Source organism: Haliaeetus albicilla, chromosome 24 (genome assembly GCF_947461875.1).
Source record: "Haliaeetus albicilla chromosome 24, bHalAlb1.1, whole genome shotgun sequence".
NCBI classification, from domain to species: Eukaryota; Metazoa; Chordata; class Aves; order Accipitriformes; family Accipitridae; genus Haliaeetus; species Haliaeetus albicilla.
This window is the reverse complement of record NC_091506.1, coordinates 1771595-1787925: the sequence shown is the minus strand read 5'-3', so window position 1 is coordinate 1787925 and position 16331 is coordinate 1771595. Positions and strand designations below refer to the sequence as shown.

At 49.5% G+C, this 16331-nt stretch overlaps 1 protein-coding gene across 5 annotated transcripts in view; it reads left to right on the top strand.

The window, feature by feature from the left end:
- Positions 1-602: 602 nt before the first annotated feature.
- Positions 603-16331, top strand: part of GRM7 (glutamate metabotropic receptor 7) — a 308873-nt gene continuing 293144 nt past the window's right edge. For 2 of the 5 annotated variants that reach the window (XM_069811770.1, XM_069811775.1), the window contains exon 1: positions 604-1417. In XM_069811770.1, coding sequence (XP_069667871.1) covers positions 821-1417 — 597 coding nt within the window. In that variant the 5' untranslated portion in view covers positions 604-820. Of the gene's footprint in view, positions 1418-16331 lie in introns of all 5 variants that reach the window. The other 3 variants (XM_069811772.1, XM_069811773.1, XM_069811774.1) reach the window with 2 other exon arrangements.

The following is a 16331-nucleotide window of genomic DNA, read 5'->3' as shown; positions in this document are numbered from 1 at the left end:
GGGGAGGAGGATCTCTTTTTTTTTTTTAATGCCAAACCGGATGGCTGGCTTGGATGCAATAGGCTTGCTAGCGCGCTCCTGCACCTCGGCGGCAGGCTTCGCCGCCCTGGCTCTCCTGGCCCGCCGGACCCCGCCGGGGTCCCCAGCTCGCCCCGCTCCCCGCCGCGGCGCTGCCGGGCCCTGCTAGCTGGGGGCGCCCGCTGCCCGAGGCTTCCCCGCCGGGAGGAGGAGGAGGAGGAGGAGGAGGGGGGAAGGAGGAGGAGGAGGATGCTCCAGTGGGGCTGAGCGGCCGTGTCGTGTGTCCCCCAGCTCCTCCCCGGAGGCTCCTTCCGCGGGCGCTTCCCAGCCGCGGGCAGCCGCGCATCCCCCCGCCGCGCCCGGCTCCGGCTCCCGCCCGCTGCGCTCCGGCTCCGGCCCCGGAGAGCGGGGCTGCCCGGGCTCTCTCCTTCCTTCCCCGGCGCCGTCGGGGCCCGGCCAGCCTCCGCGCCACCTGTAGCCCCCCCCCCCCCGACCCCCGTAACTCGCCGGGCCCGGGGGCCGCCGCCCGGCTCCATCCCCATCCCCGGGCCGGGCTCGGGCGGCGCGGCCGCAGCCTGCGCAGCGGCGGGCGGGGCGGAGGAGGGGGCGGGAGGCGGAGAAGGACCGGCCACCATTTAAAGCGGTAGCGGCGCGGCGCGGCTCCCCAGTGCCGTGCTGCCGCGGAGCGCGGCGGAGGCAGCCGCGGCCAGGGCGGGCGGGACCGGCCGAACCCCCCCCCCCCCCCCGCCTCCGCCGCCGCCTCCCCGGCCCGGCCCCGCCGCCCCCGGTCCCTCCGGGCCGCATGAAGGCGCAGGGGAGCGCGGGCGGGAGCGCGGGGCATCGCCCGGGGCATCGCCCCGGCGGCGGCACCGGCACCGGTACCGGCACCATGGTCCGGCTGGGCAGGCTCCTGCGGCTCCTGACTCTGATGAAGTTGCCCTGCTGCCTGCTGGAGTTCCTGCTCTCCGAGGCGGCCCAGGGGCAGGAGATGTACGCGCCCCACTCCATCCGGCTGGAGGGGGACATCACCCTGGGCGGCCTCTTCCCCGTCCACGCCAAGGGCCCCCCGGGCGTGCCCTGCGGGGACATCAAGAAGGAGAACGGCATCCACAGGCTGGAGGCGATGCTCTACGCCCTGGACCAGATCAACAGCGACCCGGACCTGCTGCCCAATGTCACGCTGGGCGCTCGCATCCTGGACACCTGCTCCCGAGACACCTACGCGCTGGAGCAGTCCCTCACCTTCGTCCAGGCTCTCATCCAGAAGGACACCTCCGACGTGAGGTGCACCAACGGGGAGCCGCCCGTCTTCGTCAAGCCGGAAAAAGTAGTTGGAGTGATCGGGGCGTCGGGAAGTTCGGTGTCCATTATGGTGGCCAACATCCTCCGGCTCTTCCAGGTAGGGCTGCGCCGCGCCGGGCGGGTCGCGGAGCTCCGTCCCCGCCGGGCCGGGTCGGGCCGGGCCGTACCGTACCGTGCCGTACCGTACCGTGCCGTACCGCGGGGCTCTGCCCGCCGGGGACGGGCGGTGGAGGCGGCCGCGGCCGCCCGCCGCTCCGGACTCCCTTCGTGCCCCTCCAGGCGCTCGGTTCGGCTCCCCGCCGGAGCATCTTGTTGCCCTCCCAGCCACCCTCCCTGCTTCAGCATCCTCCCCCGGTGCGTGGCACTTTCTGGATTTGTCGCCCCATTTGCAAGAAGCAATCCGTGAAGGGAAAGGAGGAGGGGGAGGAAAAGGGAAAAAAAAAAAAAAAGGAGGAAAGGCGAGGATTGAGATGGGTTTGCGTTAGAGAGAAATATGGCTCGGCAGAGACGCGGGCGCAAGGCAGCGGGGGCACGGCCGGGACGGGCTCCTCGCATGAAATCTCCGCGCTGTGCGAGGGCAGGAGGTCCCGGGGGGCCGGGGGGGCCGGGGACTCGGCCCGGGGGGGGCTTTCCCCGGCGGCACTTGACGGAGCCGGGGCCGCGCTGGGCAACTCCGGGCACCCCAGCGCTTCCCGGGGCCGGCTCGGGCCGGGGCTCCCCCCGCTCTCCCGAGACGGTGGGGGGGGGGACGGAGCCGAGCCCAGACCCCCGCTCGGAGCGGAGGGGCCGGGCTCCGGCCGCAGCCCGGGAGCGCCGCTCCGCTCCGGGAAGCGCCGAGGGAGGATGAGCGGAGCCGGGGGATTAAAGCACCGTGTGCGTGTGTGTGTGTGTGCGCGGGGGTGCGTGTGCGGGGGAGATGCTCTGCAGCGCCTGCCCGTTCCGCTGCCGCCCCCCCACCCCGGGTCTCGCCGCGATCGTGCCCCTCCGGGCGCCGGGGCTGGCTGTCGGGGCGCGGACACTTGTCCCCCGTCGTCGTTCCCCCCCCCCCCATCTCCTCGGCTGCATCCTCCTCATGCCTTTCCTTCTCCGGCACCCCAAGTCCGGGAGACGGCATCTGTGCGGGGCTGAGCCGGGGTTTGGTTCCCCGGCGGGGGTGGGGGGGTGGGTCGGGGGCTCCTGGCTGGGGGGGTCCCCGTCCTCCCCCCCCGGGGCGCTGGGTGAAGCCGGCGGGGCCCGGCGGCGAGCCCCGGGTGCTCCTCGGCAGCGATCGCGGGTGCAGTGACAGTGACACAACCGCCACCAGATGCATCGTGAGCAGCGGAGTTTCTCGCTTCCTATCCTACGCCTTCGCATGCGGAAGGTGGTGGTGGTGGGGTTTATTTTTATTTTTGTGCGGCGGGAGGAGAGATCCCCCGCTTTTCCCAGCTGGAAACTTGTGAGGTTTTCACGGCAAATCCACTCTCTGCTGTCAGCAGTCATCGTTACTCCTTATTCCCATCTGGCTGTCGGTGCCAGGTACGGCCGTCACATGCAAGACGAACGGAGCGATGCACCTTCTCCCATCTCTGCCCTTTGCGCTGCCCAGCCGGACTCGGTCCTGTCCATTTTCCTGGCAGAACATTAAGGATCTGGGTTTGTTTTCCTCGCTCGCCTCCCCCCTCTTGGCAAATTAAAATGCGACTTGTATTGCTTCTGGATTCAGCGGTGTACTGAATCTCTAACAATTTGTGCGGCTTTAACGTGCGGGTCTTTGTATTGCAATGCTACCACCGAGAAAGCAGCCCTGCTCGAGTGCGCGAGCAAGCTTGGCATCGCTAGGTACGCTGTACTTATTTCTGTTCGAGACTTCTTGCATTACAAACACCCCTTCCTGGGCTGCAAAACAGATGATCTCATGTTCTGCTTGAGCTGGAGCCGAGAAGCTTGGAGGGATGCGAGCGGTGCTGAAGTTCTGCTGAAGTACCAGTTCAGCAGACGCTGATCTGCTGTAGACTTCCACCAGCCAGTAGATTGAGATGAGCCAGCTGTTTTATACTGAATCTCATTCAAGAGCGAATCCTGGGCACTCTCGACTGAGATCTCACTCAGAAGGAAATCCTGGGCACCGGGAGCCTTTTGTGGAATGCCACAATACCTGCAAAATCTTTGATGATATGTTATGTAATGGAGTTTGCAGAAATCAGACATTTGGGCAGTTTCTGCGTTTAGAGAGATTTATATAAATCTAAACATTTTAATGTGTTGTGACTAAGCATCTGTTCAAAATTGCTTTTTAACCAAATCATCCAGAAAGCAGGAACTGGTACATACTGAGAGAGATTTTACTGAATATGTATTTTACAGCTCAGTTCTGCCTTCTTTAAGTGGATTTTTCATGCAATAAAACTGTTCCTTATTGTCCTCTCCTCCCTCAAAACACAGTTCAGAACATGTCCCAGCCAGAGAGAAATAAGAAAGAAAGAACTCTTTTAAGAGAGAGGAGGAGAACTGGACCTATTAAGCAACTAAGTACTGTTGCGTGGAGGTGGGTGAGAAGCTGTAAGTTACTGGAAAGAAAAGAAACAACTCCCCAACCATAAAAAACTTGTTAACCTAAATACTTTCTCAAAAGCATGAGCTGTTGCAGCCAGCTTGCTTCTCATGGGTCACTCAAGGTTTTACTGACCATGGCAGTGGTGAAGGGTGGGTAAATGGCTCTGGAACACTTCTTTTCATGCCCAAGCTGGCTTTTCCCTAACATCTCGTAGATGAAAACTCTTTCCATCTGTGGAGGCCTCTGCAAAGAAATCTTACTAGTGTTTACATTTCTCTGACAGTATCTTGGAAGAGAAGTATTTGTACTCTACTGTAATGTAGGGAGAAAAAATAAATATATATATATATATATATATATAACCCATGCAGAGCATAGTGGGGTTTCCTCAGCCAGCTACTGATGCTTAAGGGGCTTTCTCTCCAGGATGGGTAAGATTTAGGCTCTTCGTCTCCCTCTCTGCACGTGAAGTTACGATAGCTCTCCATGCAGCTCACCTGCCTGTTCCCAACGTAGCACAGAGGGTTGGGAGCATCTTCAGCTAATGCCAACAGGTGGGTCAGCAGGGGAAACCAGTACTGAGGTCCTCCAGTTTGAATTCATCCATGTAATCACTGTTTGAAGTTTAGTAGAGGCTTTCCTTTTGTAAAAAAAAGGATGTGAAGTATCTGCATTAGACTTGGGCTCTTTCCTGTGTGATGAAAGCAAAAGTCCCTCCCCCTGCCTCTCTATCTGCCTCCCCACTTATCCCTGAATCGCACCTTTGATAAGAGATGATGGGACTAGTCGGGGCGGGGGGACTTTCCCTGGAGCCGTGGGGACAGCACCGAGTCCCAGCTGCTGCCCGAGCGAGGGGAAGCCGTCGCCCCGACTCTGCCTGCCTTTGACGTGCTCGTGCCGATGGAGCGGAGCTGCCGGGGCTGCCGAGACCCGTAGTCAGCGCGGGTCGCGGCTCTGAGTCACGCAGGATGTGTCGGTGCGTTGGAGGTGGGCACAGGCATTGCCGAGGAGGGCAGTATGTCTCCTAGGGCCAAGTACACGAGGATTTCTCTTCCAAAATTACAACTAACGAGAGATGCAGCGGCCCTGCACCAGCGCAGGGTTTAGAGGAAGGAGGAGGCTTTACACCCCAGTTCAGTATCTGTCATTGCCGTGAACTTTTTTGTGGGGTCTTCCGTGAGTTACTTCATTTAAAATGTTGAAGAGCATCCCGGCGGCGCACCGAGGTCCCATCTTGAGGAGCAAGTTGGACCCACACCTGAGACGTACTGCAGCACGGCTGGATGTTTGACTCCCTTTTGAAGACAACGCAGACGAGCTCTCTCCGGTTTGGCAAGGGGTCAAGCTGGGGGGTGCCTCTGGCTGGCTGCTTCATTTTTGCAGCTCTCTGGTATTTAACTTCATCCCCCTGAGAAGCAGGGACGAGCTCCTGGCCGGAGTTAGTGTGAGAGAGCCCTTTCTGACTACGTCCCTCTGTAGACGAGACCTGTTCTCCAGGGGTTGTGCCCCAGCCCTGTCCTGGACGAGGAGGGATGGTTAAGCCCTGAATTTTGGCAGCAGGGCTGCGTGGAGCAGGTGTGCTGCCCAGCACCGAGGGCCTGTGTCTTTGCTGCAGGGCCTCGGATTAATGCAACAGAAGGGATAATATAATGTGTGGTGGACCGTGGAGATATAAATGCATAAATATTCAAGTATGTCAAATACAGTGACTTTTTCAAAATACAATTCTGTTACAGCATGCCAATAAATAGTATGCCGATTGTAAATTAAATATCTGTTCTAAAAATAAAACAGAAACAATTTGGAAAGCTGTTTCCAAACGCATCAGGGAGTTCGAGGCAATATGTTTATAGGCTGCTAGTTTTGCATTGTAAAAAATATTGTTACTTCACAGTGTCATAGCTTTCCTTACAAATTTAACTCCATGAAATTCAATAACTATGCTGAAAAAATTGCCAAATGTTTCATCTGTTCCATATTTTCTGGGAGTAGAACCACGCAATATGGGGAATATCAGCACACTGATTTCTTTTTTTTTTCTACTGGAAAACTAATTTTTGGACTCCTTTAGAACTACAGACTTCTCATTACAAGCTTTAATAATGAACTAATTACCGCTTCAGGTGTCTGTCCTCAGTGGATGCAATTTTAAATAGTCAATCAACAATCGTTTTTTCTTGTCTAAATACCTTTTTGCTTTTATCAGTGATGGTTCTCGTGGCCCACAGGGGTGCCTTACCAAGCCCCTTCAGGGAACTTTTTAGAAACCAGCGTGGGATAAAGGAGTACAATGAGATTGGGAGTGTAAATTGAAACTTCCCTTATATCCCTTGGGGGCTTTTGGCTCTATTTCCATCTGCGGGCACCTTTGTACAAAATGAGACAGATTGAAAGTTGCAATCCTGCCTTCTGCTCTAGACACAATGAAGCCAGTAGAAATGCGGTTATTCAGAAGGGAATACAGCTTCGAAGTGCAGCTCTGAGTCGGATGCTCCTTTTTTCTCAGAAAGGCGCACGCGTTTTCCAGGGCTCTCCGAGTGCGGAGATCCTCTTTGCCAAAGCGGTGGTAGCCGCCTGCATCAACAGGCTGTGGCCGGCTGAGCTGCAACGCTCGAGGTGCTGTGACCGGTGGCGGTGGAGATTGTGGTTCTGTCTCAGCTTCTGGCCTGGGGAATTCAATTTGGCTCTCAGCAGTCATCGGTGCCTGTTCCTGCTGGATTGGCAGCACGGTCACGGGGAAGAAGGATAAGGGCTGCATGAGAATCCCTTTACAGAATGTGTGATCCCATGATTTCAAGAGATTCTTCTTAAGTGTTTGGTTTTTAATTTTATGCTGCTCATCTGATCAGATTCTGTAAAATCCTTCACTCTGCAGCAAAAGCATTTGCAAACAGATTGTTCCTCCCTTTCTCCCTCTCGTTTGCAGCAATATGGGATATAGGCCCAAAGGTTTCCATTTGTGTAGGTTCTGGGTGCAAAGCCAAAGACTCATGGCGAGCCCCCTCCTGCTGAACTTGACTTAATGAGATGGTAGTAAATGGCCAATTTAATTGACTGCAGTGTACCTGCCACGGGGGGACTCTTGGGTTATTGCTGGTGTTTGGGAAGAAAACTAACACACTTTAGCAATATTTTTCTCTAGATGCTAATATATTTTGAACTCATTACCAGTTTATTGCATTTTCCTCTTCTAACTTTTAATAAGACAATATTGGTTTTAGGAAGTGGGGTAATGATTCATTTTATAAAAGATATTTCAGGAGAACTATACATTTTTCAGTTAGACTCATATAGAGAATTCAACAAAAAGCTGAAAATAGGAAACAGTAAACTTTAATTTTTTGCCTCTTTTCAAAAAATGGCTTTTGTGTTTCTCAGCAAGCTTTCATTTTCATTCAGTCTCCAAATATTTGTCCTTGTTGTTACTGATGCACCTAACACGTGTCAACAAGCTGAGCCATGCCGTTCTACTGTATTGTTGTTGAAATATTGGGCTACATTTAATGGATGTGGAATCTTATTTCACCTGTATAAATCAAAAGTAAAATCCTTGCTTCAGGAATTCACATGTTTCCATGAGGAGTTACTAATGGGAGGTTGGAGGTGCTATGAATATATTTTTCTGGAAACCGGTGTTTTGGAGGTAAAATTTATTTTCTTGACAGGGCAAAACTCAATATTAGCAATAATCTTGGCTCTTAATCTATTTTCGAGTGTCTCTCCATAAACGTTAGGTAGAAGGGACTGCAAAGAGTCCTGTGGAAGAAGACTGGCTCTGGCAGGAGAGGGATGCTCTCCCATGGAGAGAGACAGAGAGGGATGATGGTGCTTACGTGAGCAAAGGATTAGCAGATAATTGGGGCTGGCGTGGGGGGCAGCACAGGGGGATGCTGGAACATGTCAGCTTCTAGGGTGAAAGCATTATTCAGCAAGTACATTTGTGCCATTCCCAATTTATTCTTTGAAATGAAATAAGGTGACCTCTTTGGAGTGACAAATGGAGGGTTCATTTCAAGGCATTAATTTCTATGAAAGAAATATTGATCTGGTTTTGAATCTTATAACACTAATACTGTAAAACTACATGTTCTATATTCTGTATTTCATTCTATTAAATGAGTTTTGCTTGGAGGCATCCAGCACAATACTCTGCATCGTAATATCAGCTGTTGTTATTTCTATTTATGGTGATATTCAAATTAATCTCAATGAGTGACAATGCTGACTGTCCCAGACATGGGACTATGATGAATTTTATCATAATATTGGAAGATACGAAGCATGTAATTAAGGCTGTTTGGAGAGCATGGAATCCAATATAGTCAGGTCATTAGTGTGGTGGAGTGGGTATCCAGGCAGAGAGAAATCTGAAGAAAAACAAGTATTTCTAAAGCCTTCCTCATTACTGATGATTCACAAGGTCCTATAAAGCCCTTCTGCTGAAGGCAGTAGAGGTATTCTGAATCATCACCAATTTAGCTGAGAATAAAGCATGGTCCTGTTATGGGCCGCTAAAATATGGTAGCCCTGCCCTGCCCCAGGCCACCGGTCACTCGTGCACAGTCACCACGCATTTTACCTGGCCGAGTAACGCTCATACCTGCAGAGCTAGCGTAGTTCTTCCATGGAATCATACTACATCAGGAAGAGAGACTTCAAATGACAGCAGTTAATACGTAGGAACGGTCTAAAAGCTCTTTAATTTCTGTGTCCCCATGTCATCGTGCTACCCCTGCACGGACAGCACAGCAGAGGTTGGCATGGCACGGGGCGGGGGTTTGCAACTTGGGGGCTGCTGAGTGTGACGGAGCAGGTACTGCGGTGGCGTGTCCAGGCTCCCGCGTTCCGTAGTTCGTTAGGAAGCCCTTCGCCGGCGCCGTGCACACGCGGACCCGATGGCAGGGTGCAGGGTGGTGCACCCCGAGCATCCCTACAGCGGGGCGGCTGCGGAGACCTTCACATCGGGGCCTCGCTCCTTCTCCAGGGGGCAAGCACCTCCTTTTGAGAAAATTTGACAAGTGGTGTTACATTTCCAAAGAAACCGTAACTCCAGCAGTGTTGCCCAACTTCCTTCTAATTTAGCCTGCATTGTGAGGAGTGATGCTTTTGCTGTGTCATTTGGGATGTTCGGGAGAGGCATTAGCATGCCGTACGAATGGGAGTGCGTTGCAAAGTATATATCCTCTTATTCCTTGGCTGATGGGGTAATGCAGGCCAATGCCTCACTTCCAAGTACTTTTAAATGAACTTGGCAAGCACGCCCAAACGCCTGTGAAGTGCTCCTAACTAGCGATCGCCTTTCTCCTTGAGTAGAGATCATGAGAAGCACTCAGACTCCCTGGCCTCTGATTTAAATGGGAAGAGAAGGCAGGCTGGGGAGACCTTCCCTTCTGAATGCCGTGTGCTGCCTGGCGTGGCACAGATAAAATCTTTTCACATGTAGGGCGCATCAGATAGCTCTGGTTTTGTTAAAAGGATTGCCTGACCTGTGGGGGTGGAGGGGACAGTTAAGAGTAGTCTAGGGCTGCAAGATTTCATTCTGATGATGGTTCTGCTTAATGTCTATGAGTATGTTTGTGTATGTAGGTGTTTTATATATATACATACACACATACTTGCATGTATATAAAAATACCTTTTTTTTGGTAGATATTTATGCTGTAAACGTTAAGTGACCTGTCCTAACATTTTGCTCAGGGCTAAGGCTGGGACGGGGAGAGCAGGCACCAGTGCCAGGACATGGTGGGCGAGGAAGGGATGGAGCACGCCTCCGCTTTCGTTGACTGCCACTGCTGTCAGTGTGCCGACAGTCATGTCACCCGCTTGTTTGGCTTTTCGATTCTGTCTGTCTCGCATTATTATGATGTTAGGACTCAGAAGAATCAATGATGTGTGATTAATAGAGAAAAGACGTGTTTTAGTAATACAGAGCCACCTCAGAGGCGTTCAGCAGTACAGTCAATGGATTGTGTTCAGGCTTGGCTGTTCCTACCCGGGAAGCGAGTGAAGGGACGACAGGCAGAAACCGTGATGGAAAACGGGGAAGACGGTGGAGGGGTTGGCGTGTGGCTGGTGCGGGGTGAGCAGGTGCTGGAAGGAGGATGCTCTGCGGGACCAGCTCTCCCTCCTTCTCCTCCCAGCAGCAGGAGCCTCAGGTCTTCTCCTGGCAGCAGCTCAGTGGCTTTTGGGACCCCAGCAGGGGCAAAGAGGATGGACAACAGGGCTGTGGTGGCCATTCCCTTTGTAGCAGGCTACTGGCCATGTGCCTGCCACCTCTGCCTCTGCCTCGAGCTGCTCTGAGGGATCCAAGGGAGAGTCGAGGTCGGGGTGGAGGAGCTGAGGGCGGTCACCGTGCAGTGCATTGCCCTGGTGGAGGAAGCGGCCAAGGTCGAGTCCGGTACCTGCACAGCCTGGATCAGTGCCAGGCAGTGACACAGGAGTCCCAGGGAGGACACAGCCCCGTCGGCGTGTCACACGGAGGGTAACTGGCACGGGGCCGCTCGCCTTAGCCCAAGGGCAGTGCCTTGCTGGAGCTGCTTTACTGCTCCCAGTTCAAAAGCCAGATAATCTGGACCTGTCTTTGGTGTGGTCCCTGTGCTCCCTCGCCTGCTGTAGATATGCCTTTAGATCTTGCTCTTACAGTTTTACAGCTGGTTTTGGCTTTTCACTTGCAGGTATAACAACTGCTGACAAAGCCAAAACCTTAAGCTATAGTTGTCCTGAAAAATGACTCTGATCCAGGTTCTCCTCAGGTGGGTTGATACAAACCCATATCTCCACTTTCTGCATAAGAAATTTCACGTTTCTGTGGCTGATAGCAGGATGTAGCAAGCAGCCCAGCGCTGCTCGGGGTGCCCGCAGGCGGTGGGGTTCAGCGATCCGAGCCCCGTGGAAGGAGCGAGCATCGCCACCGTCAGTGCTGCAGCCTTAAGGGGAGCTGAAGGGCGAGCCAAGCCCCGCGCCGCCTTTTTAAAGGTCACCCCTTGTCACTGGAAACGGGAGAAAGTTGATTGTAGCGTGGTTATGGGGGATTTGCAGGGTTAGGAAAAGTCACCCTTTTTGTTCATAGACCAAATTTCAGTTATAGAAATGATGGTGTAAAAGTGAATATAGATCCCTGCATGCGATTTTTGTAGCAGCCATTTATTACTATCCTATGCAAAGGCACTAATCCTAACTTTTCTTAGAAGAGTGCCCATACATAAATAGGACCATAAATCCAAAGAGTGTAGAGGACAGAAACAAACACTTGTCTTAGCACAATTTTCCAGCATTTTCTTTGGATGCTCCAGCACTGGCTGATGTCGGTGGGAAGGCAGCAAGCTGGGTGAGGATCTCGCTAATTCGCTTGGGCAGTTTCAAGCATCCCTTTGCCCTGGTACCCTCCCCCCGACCTCCCGCTCCGGCCCCCTCGGGTGCTCCCCTCCCGTTTTCTGGGAGCAGGGCTTATCGATGTGGCTCCTGCTGCCGACTCCTTCAGCGGCGGTCCTCCATACTCGTGCCGAGTCGCTGGTCTGAGGTGGGACCCATATAGCCAGGCTGGTCCAAGCAGATGCTTGGCTAAGTTCTTTTATAAACTTTTCTGAAGAATATTCTACAACCTCCATGAAAGACTATTTTTTCCCTCTTAATAGTCAGCTTTTATCGTCTTTGCTGGAAATTTTCCTGGTTTTGTTTTGACTGTACTTTCACAGCAGGCTATGAGGCTTAAGTGCAACACAAGATGCAATAGCAATCTTCCTAAAGCAAGACTTTTGCTCTCCCTTCTGTGCTGGAAGTGAGGTACAAAAAGTAGAGGTTTTGAATGCTTTAGTGGGAGAGATTTATCCACAAGATTAACATTCACTCAGCTGAGACCTGTGAAACTCCATCTCTCTCTGATTCAGGCTCGAGATGTCAGCCTAAATTTCCAGTGGTCTGGATGGGTACTAGTGGTTATTTTAAATTCTGTCTTGTCCCAGTGATGCATTTCCAGTCTAGGTTACCTGTGTTAAAAACCAACGAAACACAAACCCCATGAGAAGTTTGCTTCCACAATAGCCCTTGTTTAAAGAACTGAAAATTTTCCAAAGGAAGAAAATAATAAAATCCCAATTCTCTCTATTCAGTATCTTTGATGGAGGGGACAGAGGGTTCAGGATCTCAGGAGACCTTTGTGCCTACATTGTCTCAGGTGGAAATGCTCAAGTTCGGTGCCTTGCAAGTTTGTTTTCTCTGCTGCCATTTTAGAATTTGTGTACGGTAAAGCATTCTGAAAGCCCATATGCAGAAGATTTTCTAATAAATTTATTATTTCATAAATATTTTAATAACAGTAATTATGCATTCATCAGAATGGAGATTTGTTTCAATGTCATTAAACTCAGCCTCATAATTATATGCATGGTATTTTTGCACACAGTACAAACTGAGTGCAATTGCTTTGTAAATGTATTGCAGCGCTTGGCGACACAGGACGAATTTACGTTTTTGCAGGATTGTTGGCCCCAGCTATTGGCATGTTCAAGATACTAAGAAGAACAGGACAGCAGGCAATTTTCTTCTATGAGAATGGAGGATTTTGGCCTTAAAAGCTTCAGCGGCCTTCTATTTCCAGCAGCAACAACAAATGAGCTCCTTAATACAAGATCACAGATAAAATGCAAATTGTGAGAGGCAGAGGTGCCGGTTGCGCCGCAGCTGATGTGATCGTGAGGAAACTGCACAGACTTCATGGGGGTCACGCTGGGAGCCCAGTTTGGGCACACCGGAGCAGCTGCCACTGCTTGCTGGGCTATCAAAACACTGCTAAGATTGAAACAAATTTACTTTGGAAATAAACTTATAAACAATTTTTGTGATAAATCTGTACTTTTTTTTGAACACAAATTTATGTTTAGACATCTTGAGGTAAACACAGACCAGTTAGTATTAAAAGTTCTGTTGCCAAAGAAAGCTTGACTAGACCGACTACAAGTTTGATGGCAAATTCCCTTTTCACTGTGAATGTAGCCCTTCGTCCTGGGAGAGCCATGCATTTGCTGCTTTCCAAGTACCTCTGTTTGATAAACACAACTTGGTAAGCTTAATCAACATTTTTTGTTTCAGTCATGATATCAGAGACCACTAATGTTTAATCCCATTAATACAAGGCTCCATGTAACATGCTTACTTTAAACTCTGAAAATAGATAAAAGCATATAGTGTCTAATTAAATGTGAAACAAAGATTATCTTTTTTCCAGGATGAGCTCAACTGGCTATAGATGTTTGATAGATCTCTGATGCTCATCTTGAGTTTTGACAGTGTCCCCCATATATCCCGGTACTTGAATTCCATGTTAAAAAAAAAAATAAAATCAAAGGCAACTTGATCGAATCTCACATATCAGCCTGCACCTTGTGTATCTCAAGGACAACACAGAGTTTAGTATTCACTGTGTTACACTCTCCATTGATTCCCCAGTCCCCAGCCTTCAGCATTTGAATTTTTTTTGACACTCAGGTCCATAAGCACCTCTCTTGTGCTGTAAACACGTATTCTGGCTGTGTCCAACGCTTGCTGCTGCTCTCCCCATAGAACTTCAAAGTTCAGAACTTCCATCTCGGCTGATGCAGCCAGAACAACCTGTGCTGCCTTCTCACCTTCTTGTCCTTCCTATTGCGTATAAAATGGAGTTGGTAAAGGCCTCTCGGGGGTATTCTTAATGTTACCTTCCTTGTGTCTTTCCCACTTGCTGTTTCTCTTGCATTCTCTATCCCCACCCATGGTGAGAACCCTTCCCACCCTGCCTGCCCTCTCAGGAGGATACGGTGGGACCATGGCTTCCGAGGACCACCCACCTATTGCTGGTTAACGAGGGCTGATGGCTGGGTTTATTCAATTTAGAAAAGTGATTCTGTATGGTTGGGGTCAAGTTCCCTGCTGATGGATATAAGTGGAGCTCTGGCAGCTTACACCGGCTGAGGCTGTGGCTTTCTTCTCTATGTGTTTATTCCCTTTGGAAACGGGTACATTCCCCAGGTCTGTGATCTTTGGGGCAGCAGGTATGCCGAGATGCCCTTAGTGTATGGTTATTTCTCAGGGCAATGCATGATGAAGAGATGAATATGAAACAATAAGGTACAGGTTAACCTAATGGATGGCTGAAAGCTAATAAATTATCCTCTTGTCTTGAATTTCATGACAGCTCGTAAGAGCCTAGACAGCATCACCACCAGTTTTAATTGTGCTAGTGCCTTGCAGCTATAGAAACAAGACTAAGTGCCCAGAGTTGTTTCCTGTGCTGATCCCATCAAGATGGAGTCCTAATAGGTAGGATCAAGGCCAAATCCCATTTAATAAAAAAATGGCAGGAATAAATCAAAAGTTAAAGGGAAGCTGTCAACTCAAATTTGGCTGGAAGTTGTTACTTTTATAGAAATAAAATCCAGCACTAATAGAGATGCTTTAATGATTTTTAAAGAAGGTAATTTTGCGGTAGTACTTTAATGCACAGAAATGATATTGACAATAAAAATTAATTAAATGATTTTTTTTGTGGTTTTGTAGTTTTTCTATCTGACAGCAGTACAGAAAATCTCTGAGTATTAGCGATGTAAAGGAATTATCTTTTTAAGGTGCATATACCACTACTACAGTGAAGGATTTTCAAAATTAGGAAAGGCTATTTTGATGTCTGGCTTCCCCAGCAAGTCTGCGGCAACTGGGAGCTCCTTGCCTGTTCCAGTGCTTGAAACCATTTCCTGTAGTAGCATGTTAGTGTCCTAGGTAAAGTGATTTGTGTACTGTATGGGATTCTGGACGTTGACACAAAAAAATTAATTTTCCATCTGCCTGCAGCAACCATGATGGCATCAGCCCTTAGGGGGTTACGGCTTGTTTTCAGTTTGTTGGCTAAACTGGATATGGGGAAATGGAGAAATGACTTGACTTCTTCAAGCTTCATGGAGGATGTCCAGAACTGCTGCAGAAGTAAGTCTGTAACGCATTGAGATCTCTAACATCTCAACGTGAGACCAGGCGGATGGTGTGGAAGTCCATTGGAAGGCAGCTTTCCATCTTGAGGAATATTTTTGTGATCTGGTAAACTGTGAAGGGCATTAAATCCTTGAAGAAGTGAAAGAAATCACAAATACATTTTTTTCCACCTGTGATAAATGTATTTTGCTAGAGAATCAAATTGTTATTAAAAAAGCCTCCAAACCCTGTGCTTATTTTCTCAGGAAGAATATTCTTACATTTCAGAAGAAAATAAATACCTCTAAGCACAAAAGCACGAGGAATGAGGCTGATAACTCTTCTAGAAAATGTCCTGCTTGAGACAAGCAAAGCTTCTGCTGCTTTCTCTGAGAAATCCATCTGTTAGTGAAATAATAATTGCTTATTCAAATGTGCATTATATGGCTATGTTTATGATGAATGCACGGGTGTGAACTAAAGCCTGTATTTGTTTTTGAGCATGTTATCTATGCTGTGCTGTAACCCTGCACTTAATATTTACATAAGTAACGGCTCTCTCCTGATTATCATAACTCAGCAGTTGGTCCTGGCTCAAAACTCTTATCGGCCCCAGTGAAAATGCCACATGCAGAATTAGAGCAGGGCCGTCAGCCATCGCACTGCAGCCTGGTTTGGAGCAGGTTTGGGGCTCCTCTTACGGGTAACACGGCATGTTTGCACGTTAGCAAGGAAGCACATGCTGCAGCAGTCAGGTAGCTGAGGTGTATCCTTCATGGCTCTAAACTATGAAAAAAGTTGTAACAGTTTATCAAAAATATTAACTGTGCCACCAGGCGAACTAGCTGATTTGTGGTACCTCTGTGCAGCAAATTATTGTACACATTTTTATGCAATGGTTTGTTTATACATATTGCTTTGTTTTTCCTTTTGCTACTTTTTCGAATTGAATTTTTTCGCAAAGAATGGGTGTGCTTCTCCCTCTTCCCTCCCTCCACTGTTCCTCACTCAGCTCCTAAGCAGTTTGGAAAATTGGTCTGACAGTTGATCCTAATCTCCAGGGTGAATTTTAGATGAGATGCTATTGGGTTCATGAAATGAAGATTTTTTTTCTTGTGCCATTATAAAGGTATCATTGAGCTAGCAAAACTAGCAAACTGTTCTTTTTGTCTTTCCTACTGTTTTTGTAGAGCATGTTAAATCTTATCACTTAAATTATAATAAATATGGCACACATTAAAACCAACAAAAATAATGAGGTATAGTTTAAACACACAGCTAGGAGAAAACATGATCTTTCTCAATTGAACTGTATTTGTACCGTTCATGAATCTTTCTGTCATATTTGTTGACTGAGTTTTTTTTTTTTAATGTGCTCCATGAAGACAAATTAAAAATGTCAGTTATTTAATGAAATAAAATTGCACTGAGGTTTGTGCTACTTTACCTCTCAGATTTGTGCTTTGCATTATACCTGGTACCCTGAATGTTTCTCGGTGGTACTGTGGTTTGCTAAGAGGCGAGATGGAGTCTGGGCTAT